Source organism: Pelecanus crispus, chromosome 1 (genome assembly GCF_030463565.1).
Source record: "Pelecanus crispus isolate bPelCri1 chromosome 1, bPelCri1.pri, whole genome shotgun sequence".
In the NCBI taxonomy this organism is placed as follows: Eukaryota; Metazoa; Chordata; class Aves; order Pelecaniformes; family Pelecanidae; genus Pelecanus; species Pelecanus crispus.
In genome coordinates this window covers 192104068-192126795 of record NC_134643.1, presented here as the reverse complement: position 1 = coordinate 192126795, position 22728 = coordinate 192104068, and the positions used below count along the sequence as shown (strand labels likewise).

The window sequence follows — 22728 nt, the reverse complement described above, 5'->3', positions numbered from 1 at the left end:
GCTGGAGTGCTAGCAGGTGACATAGTTTTTATTCTAAAACTTCCTGTACTTAGCAGACATGACAAATTCCAATTCCAACTTTGACTTAACTCCAGCAGCAACTTGTAGCTCTTCTACACAAATACCGTAAGCATGTCATATTTCATCATTTTTATTGTTGACCATGAAGCAGAAAAGCAAAAGTAGCATAACAAGTTTGACATTTTTATTGATGCTGTTGCTACGTGACAAAGCTATGAGTAGGAACAGAGACATTCCAGCTGATAAGAAAACAGGGAAAAACACTACTTCTAATACATAGGGGTTTTTTGGTTTATATTTTCTAATCATTTCAAAACTAGAAGCTGCAACAGGAGGCATGACAGTGCTTCCATACTTGAATATCTGTGGTGGTTTGGTCACACTTCTTGGAGGTAAGAAGCAGGTTCCTTATGTATCTAATAAGAAAGTGAATGAGGGGTTTTTTTAAACATGGTAAAAGCAGGCAGAAACAAACAAATGTATACACGTGAACTTCTGTCTCTGTACATATGAATTATGGACTGCAGATAAAGATTCTGGATTTAAATCACTTAAACCATCTCCTTTTCAAGAGCATTAAAAAGTTGAACAAACCTGACAGTTGGTGCTGAATGGAGGTAGCATTGTGTTTGAGAAATTCTTCATTGAAACTTTCCAAGTTTTTATTAACAAAGATTTTCTGCATTTCTTGAGTTAGGACCTTGCTCACAATTTCTGGGAGGTTACTATGGTCAGATACTAGAAGGGGGAAGGTAAGAGGAAGAGAAGCAAAAAAATGCCATTTAAACAACTGTAGAAAACAGTGTGAAACCATTAAACATCACTGCTAAAACTCCCATTTTTAAAATTTGGGCACAGAAAGAAACACAAATTTCAGTTCAAAACAGGTCACCACAAGCATTACCAATGCACTTATAGATGAAACATTCATAAAGGGCGCTCTGTCATGTAAACTTTCTGCTGCAAGTTCACAACATACACTTTGCTTCAGTCAGAATCTTTCTCCCATATCTGCCACTTACTTTCTTAAAACATAAGAATTTCAAGGATCTTTGGAACACCTACTCTGTAAAATCTAGCCAAAATGAGTTATTGGGTCCACCTGGTGGATTAATGGAGGAAGGAGTATAATACAATACATACAGTGCCCTGCGTAGCACAACCTGTTTTCTTGGGTATTACCATGGAAAACAAGCCATTTATTTTTATTTGTCTTCCTATCAGTTTGTTTCAAGAGTATTTATACATTACAAAAATGCGGTTATAACCTTGCACAATATAACTTCCTCTGTCCTTATACATACATACGTACTTCCTACACACATACCAGCTTTAGAGAATTTAATCAAGCACTCATGTAGCCACGGGTTATTACTGTTGATAGCAAAAGCTCTTTTGACAGACTGTAACATTAACAGAAACTTTCCTGTGGGAAGGAGAAAAAACAAAAACATACCAAGATTAAGAATGCAGAATTTTCTCTTTATATCAACTACTGTTTTCTTTAGTAAATCTAGTACAAACATTAGAAACATCAATGCCTACACAGATTTAGAAAGGAGATTTATTTTTCCCATCCAAACTGCCTAATGAAATAAGAAATGTCTGCTGTCCAAACTCTGGCAACACTGCACAGATGATGTTACTATCTGTTTGGCTTTGTCTTCCCCTAGATCATTAGATATTTGCAGTGTGATATTTTTCTACAGCATTTATTAGTATATACTACAACTTAATTTGCTCTTTGGGTTTTTGGGTTTTTTTGTTGTTTTTTTTTTTTAATTTTTACTTTTTAATTGTTTAGGTTGGAAAAGACCTTTAAGATCATCCAGTCCAACCATTAACCTAACATTACCAAGTCCACACTAAATCAATTAAGGGTAGACTAAACCGTGTCCCAAAGTGCCACGTCTACCCGTTTTTTGAACACTTCCAGGTTTAAGGGTGGCTAAGCAAAAAAAAAATTTCCCCTATTATTACTGGCTATGACACAGACTCCAACTTCAGTCAAGTAAATATCTATTCCAGACCATTTTGGGCTACAGTCAGATAACACAGGCTGCAGTGAAGGGGTAAAATTTTGTAGAGCAAGAATAAAATTATGTAGTACTTTACCTTTTCTAAAGTATATTTCAAATGCTAATAAATGTGTTTCTATGTCATCTCCAATAAGATTCTTAAGTGGTATAAGGAACTTAATGGCTTCTTCTAATGGATTTTCTACCTGTTTTAATAAAAACACAATGAAATTTAAAGCTTAAAATAAATGTCAAATAAAACCCACCAAGAACAGTTTCTGTTATTCAGAGCATTTAAATAATCAGAGGCCAAAGGTAAACTGTAGATAGCTTTCCGAATTAAACTGAACCACAACATTTTTATTTGAACAGCAAGATTTAAAAGTGTTTATTCATTACTTCATGTGACAAAGACAACATCATTCCTAGCTCTGCCACTGCTTAATGTACACAGTGTTGTAATTTAGCATTTAGGAAAATTAAATACAACCACCTTAGACAACAAGCTTAAACTTCTGAAGTTACTGTGATAAAGGAGATAGGTCTCTGTGCTTAGAGAAATACTGGCTCACGTCTTCAAATTTGTGAACTGCAATCACATTTCTGTTAGTTTTTCTCTAGCACTGTATGACAACCACAGTTCTTCAGGCAAGAACCAGCTTTTTGTTCAGTATCTGTTTTAATGAAGGATGGCCTACTGCTTGAAAACCCCCAAAATTTCAAGAAAGTAACAGTATTATGAATATAGAATCTAGATTTATTAGAGAAAAAATATTACTTTTCTTTAGTGTAAATATAATACAAAAAGGTACCTTTGTATGCAGAAATGATTTTATAAAAAACCCTGGATTGTTTTAGGAGAACCTGCTAGTAATCCCATATTATAGGCTTTTTATGATAATCACATGAATTTAACATGAAAGACCATGCTAACCCTTTCCAGTTTTTCAGGAACTAGCTCTTCCCTGGGTCCACTAGTTTCCTCCTCTTCTTCATCTCGCTTTTTCTTTTGATTCTTTTGTAGTCGCTCTCTTTCTGCATGTTTTCTTTCCTCTTCAAGCTTTGCTTTCTTCTGTGCTCTTCTTTGCTTGCTAAGCATTTTCTTCAGTTCTTTGGCTGAGAGATTTTCTACAGATTAAGGTAACGAACAGATAACTTATATTAACAGAGTATTTAAAAATCTTGTGTCTCTCCAACAACACTCAGACATGCCACTATGCCCCTCCCCCATATCACAATGGCATACTTTTACAGCAATTTCCATAAATATCAGCACTTGCCAGACTATCATCTCTATGTAGTCCAACATTACCACTGGATTACTATTTACAGCATAACACAACACTTGATCTTGTACATTTTCTCTTAGACAGGTGTTATAGAAACCTCAACTATTTGAAAAGTTAACTACATAAAGTTGTTGCATCTATGACAGGTTTTACCTTAGAAAATGGGCAATGGTTTTCAAGGGTGGTACTAAGCTCCCATATTGACTGTAGCTCAGCTTCTTTCCAATGCTAACTAGAAACACCAACAGATTTACACTCCATCTTAAAACAAGCTTGTTATCTTTCATTAAAGTTTCTGAACAATATACAGCCATGATAATTGCATTGATTTTCTGGAAATGCCATGGCAGAGCTAAATGGACGCCAGCAAAAGCTGATATTGTTTGGGGTGATGAAAGGCAAAATATTCTGGTATGTATTAGCAGGACTATTATAGGAATCTTCAGGCTGCTTGCTGTGTTCAGATTTTTAGACTAGACCAGCATTTAGATAAATCAAGAAGGTTTAACAGTTGCCTGAAAAGCAGAACACACAAAACATGGTTTCCTACAGGTTCACATAGAAGTGAGGAGCCTTCAGCCTTTCCATTCACCCCTCTCTTCTTTGTTCCCTGTCCTTGCTGTCCCACTGACCTGACCAGTTTAGCCAGAACACTGTAGTTTCCACTCTGTTTAATGCAGTGTATCACTGACAACTGGATTTGTGCTAATAACATGGCAAGGAACAGAGGAATGGCTACTGAGGGACTAACACATCTTTTTTGTGGCTATGGCACCATGACCTCTCTGCTGTGGCCAGCCACCATTCCGAGATAGGGAAGCAAGGACAAGCAAGCGTTCTTTTTACCCTGTTCACACAGTGCTGTCTTCCCCTGCAGATGAGCCTACTGAATCCCAACGCACAGCACGCAAACGAACTGACATGACTTCTTAGAATCTTCCCCACCTTAGGTTCTATGACATACTGCTATCAAGATCCTCTGTCACACACTGATCTTATATTATATACAGAAACAAATTAAAACTGGAGGGAAAAAAGATGCAAGTTGAACTGTACTGTGAAACGTGCCTCTTTTTGTGCGTACTTCCTTATACACAGGCAGATATGGAAAAACTTATTGTTCACCTCTGAATGAAAAGGTAAGACTGTACTGGCAATATTAAATAGCATTTTTCGTCTAGTTTAACTCCCCCCCCCCCCCCCCCCCATGTCAACTATTCTTCCCTTTGCAAAGAGCTAGACATTAATTTCACCCCTTTAGTCAACAGCTGCTGCAGCACTGACAGTAGCTGTGATTCTGCAAAAGGAGAAGCAAATATTTATCTTAAAGGAAAAACTTCTAACCCCTTTGTCACTGAACCCTCATATTTCCAAACCACACACCACTGGTTTCCTAAGGAAGTCTGCTTTCCATTTAACACTAGTTTTAACTTGTTTCCTAAATTTATTAATTTTGCTAATACATACTTATACATGTATTCATAGAATCGTTTAGGTTGGAAAAGACTTTTAAGATCATCCAGTCCAACCATTAACCTACACTACCAAGTCCACACTAAACCAATCAAGGGTAGACTAGACTAAACCATATCCCAAAGTGCCACATCTACCCATTTTTTGAACACTTCCAGGGATGGCGACTCCACCACCTCTCTGGGCAGCCTGTTCCAATGCTTGACCACCCTTTCCGTAAAGAAATTTTCCCTAATATCCAATCTAAACCTCCCCTGGCGCAGCTTGAGCCCATTTCCTCTCGTCCTATCGCTAACTACTTGGGAGAAGAGACCAACACGCACCTCACTACAACCTCCTTTCAGGTAGCTGTAGAGAGTGATAAGGTCTCCCCTCAGCCTCCTCTTCTCCAGGCTGAACAACCCCAGTTCCCTCAGCCGCTCCTCATAAGGCCTGTGCTCCAGACCCTTCACCAGCCTTGTTGCCCGTCTCTGGACACGCTCCAGCACCTCAATGTCTTTCTTGTAGTGAGGGGCCCAAAACTGGACACAGTATTCCAGGTGCGGCCTCACCAGCGTCGAGTACAGGGGGACAATCACCTCCCTGCTCCTGCTGGCCACACTCTTCCTGATACAAGCCAGGATGCTGTTGGCCTTCTTGGCCACCTGGGCACACTGCTGGCTCATGTTCAGCTGGCTGTCAAACAGCACCCCCAGGTCCTTTTCAGCCAAGCAGCTTTCCAGCCACTCTTCCCCAAGCCTGTAGCGCTGCATGGGGTTGCTGTGACCAAAGTGCAGGACCCAGCACTTGGCCTTCTTGAACCTCATACAACTGACCTCGGCCTATCGATCCAGCCTGTCCAGGTCCCTCTGCAGGGCCATCCTACCCTCCAGCAGATCGACACTCCCGCCCAGTTTGGTGTCATCTGCAAACTTACTGAGGGTGCACTCAATCCCCTCATCCAGATCATCGATAAAGATATTAAACAAGGCTGGCCCCAAAATGGAGCCCTGGGGAACACTGCTCATGACTGTCTGACAACTGGACTTAACTCCATTTACCACTACTCTCTGGGCTCGGCCACCCAACCAGTTTTTTACCCAACAAAGACTACGCCCATCCAAGCGTGTTTGGTCCTGAAGTTACATGAAAAATTATGAAATGCAAAACAGTGTTAACTAGTATTACTAAGTAATAAATTAAATACACTAGACCAGAATTAAATTCTTACAATTCAGACTGCTTTCCCACAAAATCTATCCATTGTTTCATAATTCATCTGCTAATGACGTTTATCTTTTGTTTAAATGGGTAAATGGCTGAACTGAATTTGATTTTTTCCTCTTAATATTCCGAAATGCCACTCCTCCCAAGTACTCCAACTATAGCTAGGTTCATTCATGTACTAGTTCTACAATATGATGAGATGAGAACAGAAAGGAAGAAAGCTGTAGCATGTTATCTGTCATCTCTTTTCATTATCAAGTCGTGACAGAAAAAACTAGTGTATGTTACAACTCATTTATTCTATACCACATAGCTTAGCTTAATAAGCTTCTATATGTATCATACACGTATGTGCCTCCATTATGATCTAGATACCTGAATTAACTTCCTGTTCTTTGCTTTCATTGGTAAGAGGATTATCATGGAGCTTCAAGTAGATTTCAATTGCTGATCGAGCAGCCTCGAAGTAGAAGGCATGTTTCCTGAGCACATCTTCTAATCTCAAAAGGTCTACATAGGCACGAAGAGTCATCTTTCTCATGCAGTATGTGTGGAAGTCAAATTGATCATCTGTTATCTCAAAAAAATGCTTCAAGAAAAAAAAAAAAATCACACAACTCTTATGCACTTCCCTTGCTCAGTGTATTTTTTTTAATTAGACGGAGATGAATAAAGTTACAACTGATTATTTACAGGCAATATTTAACAGGCATAGAATCCTTCTCATATTGACTGTCCAAGAGAACCTGTCAGTAGGGAAAAAACCCAACCAGAAAAATCTCATTTTGTTAACAAAAACTATAATGTGATTGTTCAAAGCTTTAGGCACTTTATTTTAAAGCCAACTGAAATGTGATTGTTCTGATTAAAAAAACAATTGGCAAAAAAACCAGCATAAAGTTAATGTACAAATAATTGTATAGTTAGGAGACATAGTGTTTTATATTGAATCCTTTTCACTTCAAATAATTGTTTTTCACATAATGGCTAGGGATGACATCTTATCTATTACAACAAATCATCAACTATTACCCATTTTTTAAAATCATTATACTAGAAACTTTACACGCAAAGAAAGTCATGCTGATTACATCAGCAAATGTCTTCATTAGTGTGTGAGAAATATTGGGAAAGAAACTGATGGTGTTTGCACCTACTTACCCTTTCTACTTCATGGCATTTTTTCAAGGCATCACCATACTTCCCTAGCCTTTGATAAGCTGCAGCACATTCAGTCTGGAACCACATGCACTGCATCTCATTTAGGTTTTCCATAGCAGAAGTTCCTTCCTGAAATAAGTGTCATTATCACTTTTTGCTACTATAATTTACCAGCGGCTTCTTTCAACTATGGCTGGTTTCAGGCTAGGAAAATTGGTTGTAGGAAACAATCAATTCTTCAACTACTTGGAATACAAAAGAAAATGAACACAACCACCCAGCTGCTGAGAACACTACTTGTGATACCCTATGCTCCCCAAGATAGAAAGGAATAGATTTAAATAATTTAAAAAAAATAATCTGAACAAGATTAGCGTCTCAACAGATTTTTAAAATTAACTCATGCCTGTATACACAGTCTACTTTTACAATTTGGGGGCAGAAAACAATACTATTTTTAAAAATCTTAAAGTTCAGCAAATAATTTTCATGTTTTTTTCCCCATCAGGTAAGTGACTCTGGGAAGACCTTATTGCAGCCTTTCTATATATAAAGTGGGCTCACAAGAAAGACAGAGAGACTTTTTACCAGGGCCCATACTGACAGGACAAGGGGCAACAGTTTTAAACTGAAAGAGGGTAGGTTTTGATTGGACATGAGAAAGAAATTCTGTGAGGATGGTGAGACACTGGCACAGGTTGCCCACAGAAGTTGTGGATGCCTCATTACTGGAAGTGTTCAAGGTCAGGTTGGATGAGGCTTTGAGCAACCTGATCTAGTGAAAGATGTCCCTGCCCATGGCAAGGGGGTTGGACTGGATGATCTTTAAGGGTCCCTTCCAACCCAGATCATTCTGTGGTTCTATATAGTTATCTACCACTAAGCGTAAGAGCATTATCTTAAAAATGGACACTAATAAAAGTTATTTTTTTTATTTTGGTCAAAAGTTACACAAGTGAAAAATAAACTGCCAGAGACAAACAAAATCTCTCTTCATTAAAGCAATATACTTACCCTTGTGAATTTAGAGCACATCTCCTCTGCATCCTTCACCATATTTGCTCGCAGCATGTATTTAGCACATTTAGAGTTGATAAATCTGTCTGCAGTATCCAAAGACTGTGCTTCATCCATCCATTTGGCAGCTTCCTTGAGGTTACCTACATGCTGTTATGGAGAAATTAAATAGCTAATTTTCCAGTATAAACCTGATATTGACCAGCTCCTGAACGCTATCATTACTGGTATTTCTTCCTCAGAAATAACAAAAGGCAGTATTCTTGTTCACTCCCCCCTGCCCCCAGATTTTTTCAGAATGACAATTTGCCGTAAATTGTGACTTGGTTTGCAAAACCTAAACCAAAGGCTTTTCATTTTCTTCCTGACAGAAGAGTGCCCAAAAAGAGACGCACATGAAAACCAGTGCCCATAACCATTGCTAACTGAAATACTATCCACACATTCATGCCAGTTTGATTTTTTTTTTTTAATGAACTAAAGTACTCTACATGTCCAAATTCTCTTTTTTACCTTGTAAATTTTTGCTTTTAAATAGAATAATTCTATTAATGTTGGAGTGCTTGCAATTGCAGCATTAATGTAATCCAAGGCCAAAGAACACTGGCCAAGTTTGTCAAAGTGCTGTGCCAGGAAATATCGAACCCAAAGCAGTGTCGTTGGGGGCTCTTTCTCTCCATTTTCTGCAACAAAATGGAAAAAGTTACAGTAACCAGTAAGGTTAAAGACTGCATTTGAAGAACAAACAGAAAAAACAAAGCTTAGCAAATTCGGCAAATATTTCCTGTAATGTATTAATTTACTAGAAGGTATTACAACTCTTTTCTTGCAAAAAGTATCAGCACTTCAACAGTTCTCAATAACTGCCATAAACAGTAGTAGGAATTACAGTGTAATTAATGTAAGACCACAGAAACTTACCACATGTACTAAAAAGGTCACAAGTTTTCAAAGAGGCTTCATAACCAGTAACAAGTTCTTGGATTGTAGAAACCTGCATATAAAAAAATATCAGCCTACGTTATGCTTTACTGTCATGTTCACATAAATTAACACACTGAAAAAAATACTTGGGCAAAGTTAGAGAAACTATACTGAGATGATTACTTAATTTGGAAAAAAATGGATGTATCCTCATACAGTTTACATCATTGATTTTAACTAGTGATACAGCAGGGAAATGGGTGTAATCTTTGGCAGCTTACAGCAGAAAGTAATCAAGTACATTTGATTAGTATCTTTTAAGTTGTATTTTGGAATTTTTATTTATTTATGCTATTAGTTTTTAAGTATCTAAACTGAGCCAACTCAAGAAAAGTGCTTTGGAAAAGACTGCATGAACTTCTCATAACAATGAAGATACAGAAGAGACTTCTGTGGTTTTCTGGCAGCTGATATCTACTGTTAAAGATTTTTTTTTTTGTTGTTGTTGTTAAAAAGGTATTGTTGCCTAGAATATGGGCTGCATCTTTTTAAATAAAAATCTATATATAGACTGATTTAACACTAGCACTTTCCAAAATCAGACCTTGTCAACAACCTTGGAATAAACAACAATATTGAAGACTCAAAATTCACCCATACAGTTCTGAACTCACACTACACAGGTTTGACATGTACAATACATACAAATGTTCGTTTCTGTGCATTTCATGACAGTGAACTACTCCAATACCAGGTCCATGGCTTACAAGTAGTAGTATTTCTAAGCATTTAATGAAATGCTCAACCTGTTTTGTAGCTACATTCTAAATGTGCCTCCCATATCCAGCAAGTAATCAGCCTCTTAAGGAAACAAGAAAAACACTACAGAAAGAAAGAAAGATTATGTACATATACCCAAAACACAGAAGGGACTTAAAAAAATAACATCTGACTGTAAGCATAGCAGGACAATGGCTACATTCACCAATTAGGTGAAACCTACAGATGGTAAAAACCTAAAACTCCTATGGTTAAACAAGTAAGATGATTCTATGTTAAAAAAAAAAGTTGGCTGCAAGAGTAACATAGAAAATATCATGGAGAGACAACAAAATTTAAAGATGCAGGATTTGACAAAGCATGCATCCAGTTCAAGATACACTTTGGGAGAGGAGGGGGAGTAAACCTTGTTCTAGAAGATCAAAGTATACAATTTGAAGGATACTACTTTATTTTACCTAACTCAGCACAATAGGCAAGAAATGCCAAACATTTTGTTTCAAAGCAAGCAGAAGGTGACACACCCAAGTCATATGCAGCCAGTGTAAATGTCTCAAAAGTGTAGTAAAACATATAAACACACACACATTCTGGAAAGCTCTGGGCAAGTCTCATAAGAAATGGTTTCTGGTAGCAAAATCTCATCAAATATAATAAAATGTTACTAGACTTTAAATAACTACAAAGTGATAAGGAATGTAAAGAAGTCACAAGTAAATGGACAATGGCAAATAAATGCATTAAGCTGTTCTCTGGCCCCAGACATCTATTTACCAAAAGAAACCTTCAACAACCACAGAAAAATCTTTCAAGATTCTCTTCTCTAAAATTAGTTTAAATGCAGAAGTAAGCATCTGCTTCAGGTAGCAGGCTTGCAGTGTATATGTGCAACAGCGTGTTATTTTCCTGCTGCTTTTCACTGCAACTTCAAAGTACTCCCGAAGTTATTCTCACCCGGCTGTTAGTAAACCCAAATTCCTCTGAGACCAGCCAGCTTTGCTAGACTGCAAGTGAACTGTGTGTAAAGGGAGAAAGACCCCTTCACCTCTTTAACACACACACACACACACACACCAAACTCTACTAAATTTTTTCTACTGCTGCATACTTGGAGTATGGCTCCACAGCTGGACAAAGACCACCAAAAAGAAGAATGATGCTACCATCCCCGAGCTACATGTGCCTGGTCCCTGCTTTGGGTCAGTGCTAGTGGCTGTATCCAGGCTTAAAAGTGATTTACTCCCTGTTCCACCTCACCATACAGATACCCAATTACTTTTTCCATCATCAGGGGGAGCTGGCAGTGGACAAATCTGGGGCAGCGAGGCAGTAGGAAAGCCTCTCCTCCTAGCACGAGGGTCTTCAATCAGCTTACAGCAACAGCAAAATCAAATCCTCCGATCTTGAGGTGATGGAGAATACCAAACTGTACCACGTTTTAAAAGATGCTAAGTTCTTCCAAATTCAGAACTCTGCAGTGGTTTTGGCTTCTACAGTCCAAGAAACTACACTGGAATTGTCATTCTGAAAACTACTCTGAAGAACCACATTTAGAAACAAGTATTCGTTGAAAGCAACAACTACAGAAGTAATGCAAATCAGGTAGTTAGGTTATTGCAGACATTCATGATGAAAATGACAGTATCTTTGTTTCTCATGACTACTCAGAATGTTTTTCCTCCCTTATTATGCTTATGCTTCAGTCTCTTGCTAGTAATTTAGGAAAATAATTCCAGGTTCATGTGCTGCTTCAGGTAACAAACGACCTGGAAATATGAACTCTAATTTCTGTGTCCATATTAACTGCAAATTTAGTAGTAAAATCTGTCTCTTGGATTTACTACCATCTATTACCTGTATTCTAGAGTCACTATTTCTAACCACCACAGCACTCTTCATAAAGATCATTTTACAATTTCTAAAAATCAAGCTGAGGTATCTTGAAATACCATTATACTGACCATGAGTTAATTTCAAATGGTATAATAATACCACCTAGGAAAAAAGTTTCTGTTATTCCCTTGCCATAGATCTGAAAAAGCTTAAGAAGCATAACTGAAGTCATCAACAAAATCTCAGGTTTTGTTATGACAAGAATGGAGCCAATTCCAGAACTGGGGCCACAAGTTTCAAAAGCCTCTTAATCAAAATTCAAACCTCAAAACTTTTCACAGGCCACTGCCTACAACTTTAGCACAGACAAGTGAAGTGCTCCTTTTCCCTCCTACACCTTAAAGATTAAAATTGCACGTGCTCACAAACCAGTACAGATTCTTGGCAAGCGTAATAATGTTTAAAGTTAAGAAAGCATCTTCCACACCCTGTACTACTTGAGGCAAAGACTCCATTAAGGCCTGAATGGTCTTTTTTTTTTTTCCCATTCCTGTGCAGTTTGTTCCCACTGGAAAGGATGGTTTCATAAGTAAACTTTTAGTAAATGCCTTAAAATGAGTATTTGAGAAATACAAACTGAGACTGGAATAAATATCATGCATACACACCTTAATTTCTTTTTAAACTGTAAGCAACAGAAACACAATTCACTTGAACCCCAATTCTGAAGTAATTTTTCCTGTGAGCATTAGTTTTTATGTATCTGATTATACTGAGAAGTATTTTGTATCCTCTTTTGTAAGGGACAGCCTAAGGGAAAGTTACTGTTTTCCAGGTAAATGGCCAATGGCTAGATTCTTTTATCATCACTTGTAGCTATTACAGTGGCACCTATGGACCAGTCATTAAATGGTAATCTGTGCTGTATGCTATGCCATATACCAAATGACTCCTGCCACAGAAATTTTTCTTTAGATAAAGAGCAAAAGACAACTATCAAAGATAAGAACAATAATACGAGAATCCAAAATGGGATGTTAGGGCTACAGTAGCCTAAATCCTCATTTGATATCCCCCCGCCATATTCCATGAGGGAGGTAAGTTGAATGGAATGACAAAGGAATAAAAGTAAAGAGAAAAGCAATACAGAAAGGTTTAAGAAACATATGTAACAAAGGTGAGGTGAAACACGTAATGGAAGATTAAATCGACAGCTCACTAGCACAAAGCAGGGATACAAATTTTTCAAATAGAAGGCTCAAACTCTCTGGTTCATTACTATGGAAGTTAAATTACTAAATTGATTGTATATCTTATTATTACAGCAGTTGGGCCAAATATTTTATAATAGACTTCTGTTTCAATGACAACTTTCAAAACACTAATACTGTATTTCCTTCTTCAATGAAAGAACTGCAACACAAGTAACTTAATTATCAATACCAATCATATAGAAATATCGTGATGTACTATAAAGTGGTTAGACTTAAGCTGTGTCAATAGCTTTTTTTTCTGAAGGATCCAGCTTGTTAATTTATCAGTCTCAATCACTACACTTAAGTATTCTTTTTTTTTAGTTGCTGCTACTATAAATCAGTAAGAAGTTACCAGCATTTCCAGTGCACAAACAGATCAAAAGCTACTGTAAGCAGTTTCAGAAGCAGTCCATATGTTTAACATTTGGCACAGGTTTGAGTCCCTGCCTTTTGAATTCTTGAGAACGTGTTTAGTATTATCTACCCTGTTCTCAAAGGCAAACAACCAAAAGGGAAAGTCTGAAGACTGCTACTGAGATACAAAGTTTCAAGGTGCATCTACAAAGCTGTCCAAACGAGAAAATATACGACTGACCTACAGATGCAACGGTCATCAAGTTAAGAAAATTTAGTTATGCATTAGTGAAGAAGAATTTTCAGGCAAATCCTAGAAATACTTTAGAAAGATGTGCTCTAGTATATGCTTTTACTAAAAAAAAAGATTTAACTGTTACAAAATTTATACATATTTACACTACTGAGACACAGGCAAGGGGTACATTATCTTGCCTTGAACACCATCAGCAATGAAAAGGATACAAAACAGTGGGGAAGAGTAAGACAAGAGCAGACAGAAACAAGATCACACATTACTTGGTACAAGTACGTGCAGAGTGACTTTTAAATCACTAAAATAGCCCATCATCATCATGCATCAAATGAATCACCTCTGGGAATGTCCACACAATAGGAGACTGATGCTTTGGAAAACCACTTTGACTGTTTCCTTATGGAATGCCTAATAATCACACACACCAGCAGGTAAATATTTGCATGGTGTGGGGTTTTTTGGTTGTTTTTCTGGGTTTTTTTGTTTGTTTTTAAGAGAACTGAAACTTCTAACAGACTAGGTATTCACAGTTCTGTACTGCATCCAGAACAATTTCAATTGCTCAGTTAATGACAGTAACTTTTTCTTCTCCTTCAAGCAGCTGCTCAGTCTATCACAACTCATTCCAAAACAGTAACTGGTGTCTTTTAAGAAGAGGATGTTGCTGTCTCAGAAAACAGTCCAACCTCGCCCCACTGTCAAATCTACAAGCTTCTAACATTTCAGTGCCTCAAGTTGTACCTTGTTCTTCAAGCAGAATTCAATGGATGCTAGAAGTTTGAGACCCCCATGACAGAGCTAGAGACATTTCCATGTAGGAACACTCTGGCTAATTCCTTTCATAACCTTCCACAAAGGGCTAGAGCAGAAAAATTAGCCAACAGCTCTTCAGCTTCCAGCAGGTGACCCAATGAGGCTTAAGAAACTTTGAGTATTGACTTCTCAGTAATTACAGCAGATAAGTATAAAAAATAAATAGTAATTTCACAAGAATCTCACCTATTCCAATTCATCTCTCAAAGCTCTTGAATTAAACTGTAAGAGAAGGATGACGTAGAAGGATCATTCTATATTCAAAACCCATCTAGTTACCAGTACTTCGACTGAAAAAAACAAAGAGCTGAAAGTGTGGGTGCTTCTTATTCCACATGTACACAAACACAGTCTCGCACAAACATGCACCTCCTTTGACACACCCAATCCAGAAGCAGTACATAAAACCTTTGGTTACAGGAAAAAGATTTGTAACATGCAGGTATCAGAACTGCCTTGATATCCTCCAAATAGTTAGCAGCCTGAAAGTTCAAACACTAACTGTATTTTGGCCCAAGTATCAGATATATCCTATAGAGGCATTCCTTTCATTTCAGAGGCAGTCATTACATGGAGCATTACCTTTCAGAACTTCAGTTTGCAGACAATTTTAAAGACAAGTATAGCCCTTCCTGAGGAGGGGGGTGGGTTGCTGCCAAACTTTTCTCCCTCCTTCAAAATAAGGGAGTAATTTCACAGAAACATCTTCTCTTATACTGACAAAGCACTTCCACCATTCTAGCAAAAAAATGTCTACTGCAGAAGGGCTGGGGGTGGGGGGGGGGTGGGGGTAGGGAACAGCAGGTAGAAGGGGATATCCTTCATGAACTTGCTCATCTTCCACAGGATGAAAGTCTTCTCTGCTGGAAATGAAGTAGGATGTTTCCTAAGACAGATGTTCTCAATTCTGGAATCTGACAGTTTGGCTCAAAAGTCAGACAGCTGCATTTTGTTATGATTCAAAGCGTCAACATGGGTGCCTTTCACCACTGGAAAGCTTGATTTCTCAGCTGATTCTGAAAATCTAGAGTGCAAGAACCAACCTACAAAGGCAGTATTTCTGCATGTTGCATTTTCACTTAGGTGGAAGAACACGTACAGGAAGAAAAAAAGAGAAGAGCATGTGTTCTTGCCCTTCAAAGAAAGGTTATGCTATCTGTCCTTGAAACTTGGAATTGAACAACCTTTCTTAAATAGAGAATTCTCCACAGTAGTTTATTTCCTGAAGAAAACTTGTTTCTTGCAGGTAATGTGCATGGTGCTGACAACAACGGCCCTGCACATCACAGGAGCTGGTCCCGAAGCACCACATGATTTGCCATCAACGAACTGAACATCTATCGAATACTTATTTGGGAAAAAAAAAAACCCCAACCAACCAACTCCTAAAGATGCAAAATTTCCACTTTAATAGCAGAAAAGTATGTGTCAAAGCTGACTAAGTCAATGCTTTTGTTTTCATCTCAAAGTACAATTGAATTTTGACAGTACTTCCCATCACCAGTACGGTTAAGTAGCAGTACTTGAACAAAGCTTTCTAGTTCCCTGAGTAAGAATAGTTTTCTTTATTCAGGAGAATGGGATGTAGTTGAGACTGATGCGCCACTTTTCCAGCACAGCAGAAGAGGCATCCACTAGACTTGGTAAGAATCCTTATGTCTGCACGAAAAATTGAAAAGTAGTTGTACTTTTCAAGATATCTAGAAAATTGCTTTGCTACAGAGTACCCAAAGGAAACTGCTGTTGTGCAACTTCAGAACAGTCCTCATTGTCTAGAAAAGATGGGATACTTAAAGATTGAATGACAAACTAAGCCTTTCAACAGCAGCCCTGGCAAAGCGTTTTCCTTGGGCCAGAAGAAAACTATGTTAACATTAACAGATAAATTTCTTGTGGACAAATTATTAGGAGTAGCTTTCACAATACAGAAAGAAGTATCCAGTACATACTCAGGAGCAATACTCTAAATGTCTCATGGGAAATGGGGAAGCAACAATGAATACAGTCTGTAAGAATACCATATCACTACTTGAAGTCTTTACTACGATGAGATGTTATCTAAGAGAGGTAAGAAGGTGCTCACAACATGCAGAAGCAGTATCAATGGACCCTGAAAAATATTTATGAATTTAGTACCAAATAAGACAGAAAAACCAAAAGCAGTTGCTGGCTCAGTTCTGGAGAAGGTCTTCGATGACAACGTTTCAAGCAGGGCTTGGGGCTGGTCCATGGCACACAGTAATAGTACTAAACCACCCCTTTCTTGAGTTGTCTCCATTATCAGTCCATTTCTGAGATGGGGGTAATCATTCACACACGCACACAAAACCAGGCAACACAACAGAGCTGAAAGCTGGGGAGCTGAACCCACAAAGAGGAATACTATAAAGAATTGGTTCCTTGCTTTTCTTTTGATGCTATGCTCTTCACACCATTCTAAACAGAACCTTCCCCAGAAACTGCTTAGCGCTAAAAAAGCTCCAATACAATGAAGGCACAAACAAGAACATCTTCCAAAGTAACATTTCTTGAATAATTCTGTTTCAAAATTCCCTTTGCTCACAAGAGGCACCTTGACAGCCTCCCTGAAAAAGGTTACTTGATTACTTGTGATGGATGACACAGCCATACAGCTTGGCAAGGAACTTGCACCCCTTTCTCTAGGTCCTTAAAGACACTGTACAGGAGGATCCTGGGTTCAGAGTCAGTTAAGCTCTGCCCATGTGGTAAATTTGCAACCTGAAGTCCCCATCTCTACAAATGCAGACGTTTAAATGTGAACTTTCAGGCCTGAAAAATATTTATGAATGGTAGCAGAGGCACACTTCTGATGATCTATTGTATCTAGCACAGCCCTATCATGTCATTAACAGTACTTCAATCCAGGGCACTCTGACCATACCTTTCTGGATGGAAATACTGATGGGAAGGAAGTTTCAAATAAAGAAGCTGCTAGACTCAAAAAGAAAAAAACTCATAAATTCAATTAACCACATCAGGGGAAAAAAAAAGGGGGGGAGGGGGGGAGCTACACATTAGAAAAAAGGTTTTACTACAGCCTAACAAAGACAAGAAGCATCTTCATCTATAGCCAAGAGGTGACTGGCATGAATTGAGATGTCCTTTTTATTGAGGCAGCAAAGAACAGAGCATGCCAAACACATGAGCCAGCTGGCACACTTGCACTGCCCAAAAGGTCTGAGTTCAGGCTCTTCCAGTGTATCTACACAGGGAGGTGTATATGGGCAGCCACCTAAAGAAGTTCCATTTCCTGTGGCTTACTATAAATTTAACTAAAAGAATATCTAAGATAACAACCAAAAGAACCAAAAAACCTCTCTGGCAAGGCTCACACTGGTTGATTTTTTTTTTTTTTAAAGCAATCTTCCTCCATTATTTAAAAAGTGTCCCATCTAGCTACTTTGAAACATAAGATATTGACAGTCAGATTTATCCGTGTAAAAAGGAAAAGACATAGGGTATGCAAATGACTGAATATTTCAATTTTTACTCAAGGCAGCTATATACTCACTTACTTAAAACAACTTACTTTGTCTCTCTTGAAAACTTGTTATATAGCTGATACGGATTTACCCCACCCAATAGGTATAAACCACAGAACAAGCCCATAGAGAATGTTCAAATAAATTACTCCAATTGTGAAAGGCTATTCAGCCTCATACACGAATTTCCATTGCTTACATTTTAGTATATGGCTAACATCTGAATGCACTAAAAATCACAATCAATTAAAAATTATTTTACCACCTCATGCCGTGAAAGTAGAAACAGGAAAACATGACGAGCAGTCTTCTACTTGATATAAGTCTCCTTAAATTTCTTATATCTCTCTGACATATACAGATGCCAAGTTTATTTCTGCAAGAAGCTTTACTATTTTGTATAACACCCAGTGAAAGTGTTGCTTTGAAACTAACAGCAGTTCAGATGCAGGTGCATCTCTAGTTTTAGATTTATTCAACTGAGCCATCAATACTCACTCCTCCTTCCCTAAGAAAAGCACTGTTAAATGTGTGCATATGCTCATGCATACACAGGGCAAGACAAAGAAATCTGTCACTTGCAGTAAACCACACATCTAAAGGGAAGTTCCACAGTGATTTTAAGTTGACCTAAATAAGAGTCAAATGCCAAAAAAACCAACCCACCAGTGGGTTTTCATTCAGATGTGTTCCTTGATCTAGTTTGCTAAGCAGCTGCACAGAATCTTGCACCCCCTTTCAGAGGAAACCTAAGGCATTCTACAGTCAACTTCAAGTACCTGTAAAAACACCTTTCCAGTCAGCTTGCAACTGGCCATCTTGACCCAACTAGTAGAAAATTATTATTTACTTTTCTAGAAAGCTAATCCTATGGTATCATGGTTAGTAATTAACTTCAGCATTTCTCAGTGTGTGGCAGCTAAGCAGACATAATTCTCAAGAATTTCACCAAAGAGCTACCAGCTTATGAGGACTAGCTAGCCACAAAGCATTAACCTTGCAGTACCATATTTAAAACAAAACAGAGTAAAAAGCAAAAAAATAACCCACCCCACAACCCTGGGAAGTTACACATTTTCTTTGTTCCCTTACCATCTAAGAAATCAGTTACATGTTTTGTAAGCAGTAGAGAAAGTAGCCTTCTATTAGACATGTTTCTTTAGAGCTGATCTGTACTCTAAGGAGGTTCACACATTTTGGTTTATTGTGTATTTTCCATGGAAAGAATGAGATACAAGGGCTTTACTAGCTTTTTTGTTTTTTTTTTTTGTTTTGTTTTTTTTTTAACACACTTAGTTCCTTATGACTAAACACCTCCATTAGTAACTTGTAATCACTTTCAAACATGAAATACACTCAATGCAGTGTCAGATACGCTCAAAATTTAAAATTTGCTAGAAATCAACTATTTGCTCCTTTTTGCCCTGGATTAGGTTTGGAGGTGTGCCTTATGATACACATCACTGCTAGTAAACTGCACATCTTCCTGAACAGTACAGCTGCATTGCCATAAGAAGTTTGTGAGTAGCATGTACACACTTGACTATACACACCTCTCTTGCCCAGAGAGGTAGTGGAGGCCCCATTCCTGGCAACATTCAAGGTCAGGCTGGATGGGGCTCTGAGCAACCTGATCTGGTTAAAGCTGTCCCTGCTCACTGCAGGGGGGTTGGGCTAGGTGACCTCTAAAGGTCCCTTCCAACCCAAAGCATTCTATGGTTCTATGAAAGACTCACCATCAAATCCTACTCTGATTTAGCATCTCAAGATAATGCTAACTTGCTGTGTAAGTGAAGATTGCTGTTTCTGTCCATTGCTGCTAGCACTGATTAACAGCTACTCCTAAAATAAAACAAGCAATACTTTTTTCTAGTGTCAACACCACCAATGAACACACAGGCTATTTGAAATACTAAACTCCAGAAGAAAAGCCTTCCTCTGTTTATCTAATGAGTTTAGTTTCTATTTGTCATTCAAAAAGTAACTTGTAACAGTATTTTGTGTACTTGCTCTGCTGAAACAGCGTTATTTCTTTTTTAGGGCATGCTATGTACAAGCATAATGAATTACAAAGCTTATAGTACAAGTAGCATTTGATAAACATCGCCATTGTTCTGCAATTTTGACTGAACCATGCAACATTTCTACTCATATGTGACTGCATTAACCAGTTTTAGTCTCAAACACCTGTACTGGAAACATATTTTATCTCATATGTAACAGGCTTTGCACTTTGAGTTATTCTTGGAGGAGAGAACGCTCAGCTAGGGGAAAGCTGCTCAGTACACCAGCTTTGCAGAGAACAGACTACTCAAACAGAATGGCAAACGAGTCACAAGAACATTCTTCACTGAAGAATTTACTGCTGCTTTGGAAAGGTCTTGCACGTGTGTTTACACATTGAAAGTACAACTGCACAACCTCCTTTGGAGCTGTGCAGCAAGTTTAGAAGTACAAGATTAGTCTCATGTTAAACAAACCAAACTTTAAATAGGATGACTAAAAATACAAGAACCAGCCATGAATTTTAAGTGTTTGAAATGTAACAAGTTGAATATTAAAACAACTTCTTAAAAGTTATTTTAAAAGCAACTCCTTGAATATCTTTATAAACAAAACTGTTAGGGCATCTATTTGGGACGGAAAAGTGTAGGATTCAGCCAGGCTTGGAAATGAGGTCTTAGCTCTCAGCCTGCTGGGAACTGTCAGAATTGCTCAAATCTTTTCCATAAGCTGTAGCATCTTTGCGTTGAGAAAATAATAAAAGTATGACTGGAGTAATTAAATAATTTTTCAAGTTCAACTACCCCTCTAGCTACGCATCAATAATATAAAGTTTAACTTCCCTCAAAAACTGAAGGAAACTTCAGTGAAAGTGTATATTGGCTATAGGTGCAGCAAATACACTGCCTACAGTAAAGCTACAGAACACTTCGAAGTACAAACATTAGTGTTCAGCTGTATCAAATATTAACTAATTTGACTATGATGTTCATAACAGATTTTTACATAGGCTATCTTTTTTGGAAGTGAAAGCTAACACAGATCAACAGTTTACAAAACTGTAAATGAGAAGTTACACAATTTAGAAAACTTTTGTGCAGGAACCTAAAGTTCAGTAGGACAGCAACACCACAGAACAGACTTACTGTCCCAGGAAACTCTCCCACAGTGGTCAAGTGGTAAAATGTACAACAAAATTAAAATAAAAACCTAGAGACTACACAAAAGACTATTAAAGGCTCGATTTAAGTTTCTTTCCTGATTTTACACTTCCAAACACTGATCTTTCACTGCATTTTCAAAATTAACTATAGAAATCTAACATGCCAGTCTACCACTGAAGTCTGCATATAATTTAGAGAAGCCTACTCATTTACCTGCTGTTTCCAATTACACAAAGAGAGACCTCTAGAAAAAGCTTATTTCTTAAGTGTACTAGACATCTTCCATCCAGGAATTAGCCCAAAAGGATAAGCAGACTATAAATGGGATATTATTTTTCCCCAGACATACTGTTACAGACATGACAGAGCCTTATGAAACACTCTTACAGTTAGTCATAAATCTGAAAGTTGTGCTAGGAGGACTCCTTCATATGGAAGACTGAGGATCTGAAGTTCACCTTTTTTTTTTTTTTTAATTTCACTCCACCCCACGCCAAATTAATCCATACTTAGTGAGCTGCAAATATCTGATAAGTTAAAACAACTAACATTTTCTTGATGTGAGTGCAGTACAGAAGAAAAACAATACTAAAATTCAGAGATCACTGGCTAGCTCAGACATTGTTCTAACAGCAGTCACGTGTCTAAATTACACTAAAGACAACAGGTTATAAGGTACAAATCAAGGAACCTCTCTAAAGCAACAGAAATACAGATACCAAGCAACGTGATATCAAGTATTTTGTTATACATTTTTTCCTGAAGAGTGCTTGCCTCATTTAACATACAACAGAGAGTGAATGAAATGGGAAAAAAATGGGATAGTGTTCTATGAAAGTACTGACACCCACAAAACAGATTTTTGCTTTCATTTTCATATTGCCTTAAAACATCCAGAACCAGATTGTCTAACATGCTGAGCATTCCACATCAGCTGAGGTCAGTGAATGCTTCTGCAGATAAACGTCCCTGAAACTGTAACTCCTGGACTATATGATCAATGCTTGCCAAATTTGGCCTTGACATCTTACTGCCTGTTTTAAATGTGTCAAGTATGGATAACACTTCCCCTCTTTATCGTACTGTGTCAAGACTAATAACTTGTGAGATGTGACCTAAGCCACAGCATATGACAAAACTGGCAAACAAAAAATTTGCATTATACCACAGTATGTAAATACACTCAGAAAAATATTATTCTTCATTTTAGAGCACTTGACTTTCTAGTTTTACTGTTACTCCTAATGATCCAGTCATAAAACTGTTTACACAATGGAATAACTTAACAACAGCACTGCAAGTTTGTACTTAAAACTTTAAGACACTCATAAGAAAACAAATTTAGAGCAAACCAATGCTTTAGGATGTCACTGTGGTCATCACACTACTAATTTCATGACCAAGTGGTTTTTTGAAAGCTTTTGGACAAGTTCAGGGACCGCACAGAAGAAAACAAGTAATTTCATATGAGCAGAGCATCAGTAGGAGCAACTATGAGCAGAGATGTTGACAGCATTTCTTGAGGGTCTTCAGATGAGTATTTGGAGCTGTTGTTCCCAAAGCAGACCACTCAGACTAAAAAAAGCTCTCTTGATAAAGTAGTTTGTAAGGGAGCTGCTATACCTGTCAGCTCTTGGCTTAAATGTTACCTCAGGGA

General features: G+C 37.8%; 1 protein-coding gene across 1 annotated transcript in view; it reads right to left on the bottom strand.

Annotated features, from left to right (window-relative positions):
* Positions 1-22728, bottom strand: part of NAA16 (N-alpha-acetyltransferase 16, NatA auxiliary subunit) — a 73442-nt gene that overhangs the window by 3099 nt on the left and 47615 nt on the right. The window contains exons 10-18 of the mRNA XM_075708922.1: positions 9107-9179; positions 8699-8868; positions 8183-8335; positions 7169-7297; positions 6383-6596; positions 2974-3167; positions 2137-2245; positions 1349-1447; positions 616-759 (exon numbers count right to left, since the gene is read on the bottom strand). Of these exons, the coding sequence (XP_075565037.1) occupies positions 616-759; positions 1349-1447; positions 2137-2245; positions 2974-3167; positions 6383-6596; positions 7169-7297; positions 8183-8335; positions 8699-8868; positions 9107-9179 (1285 nt within the window). The remainder of the gene's footprint in view (positions 1-615; positions 760-1348; positions 1448-2136; positions 2246-2973; positions 3168-6382; positions 6597-7168; positions 7298-8182; positions 8336-8698; positions 8869-9106; positions 9180-22728) is intronic.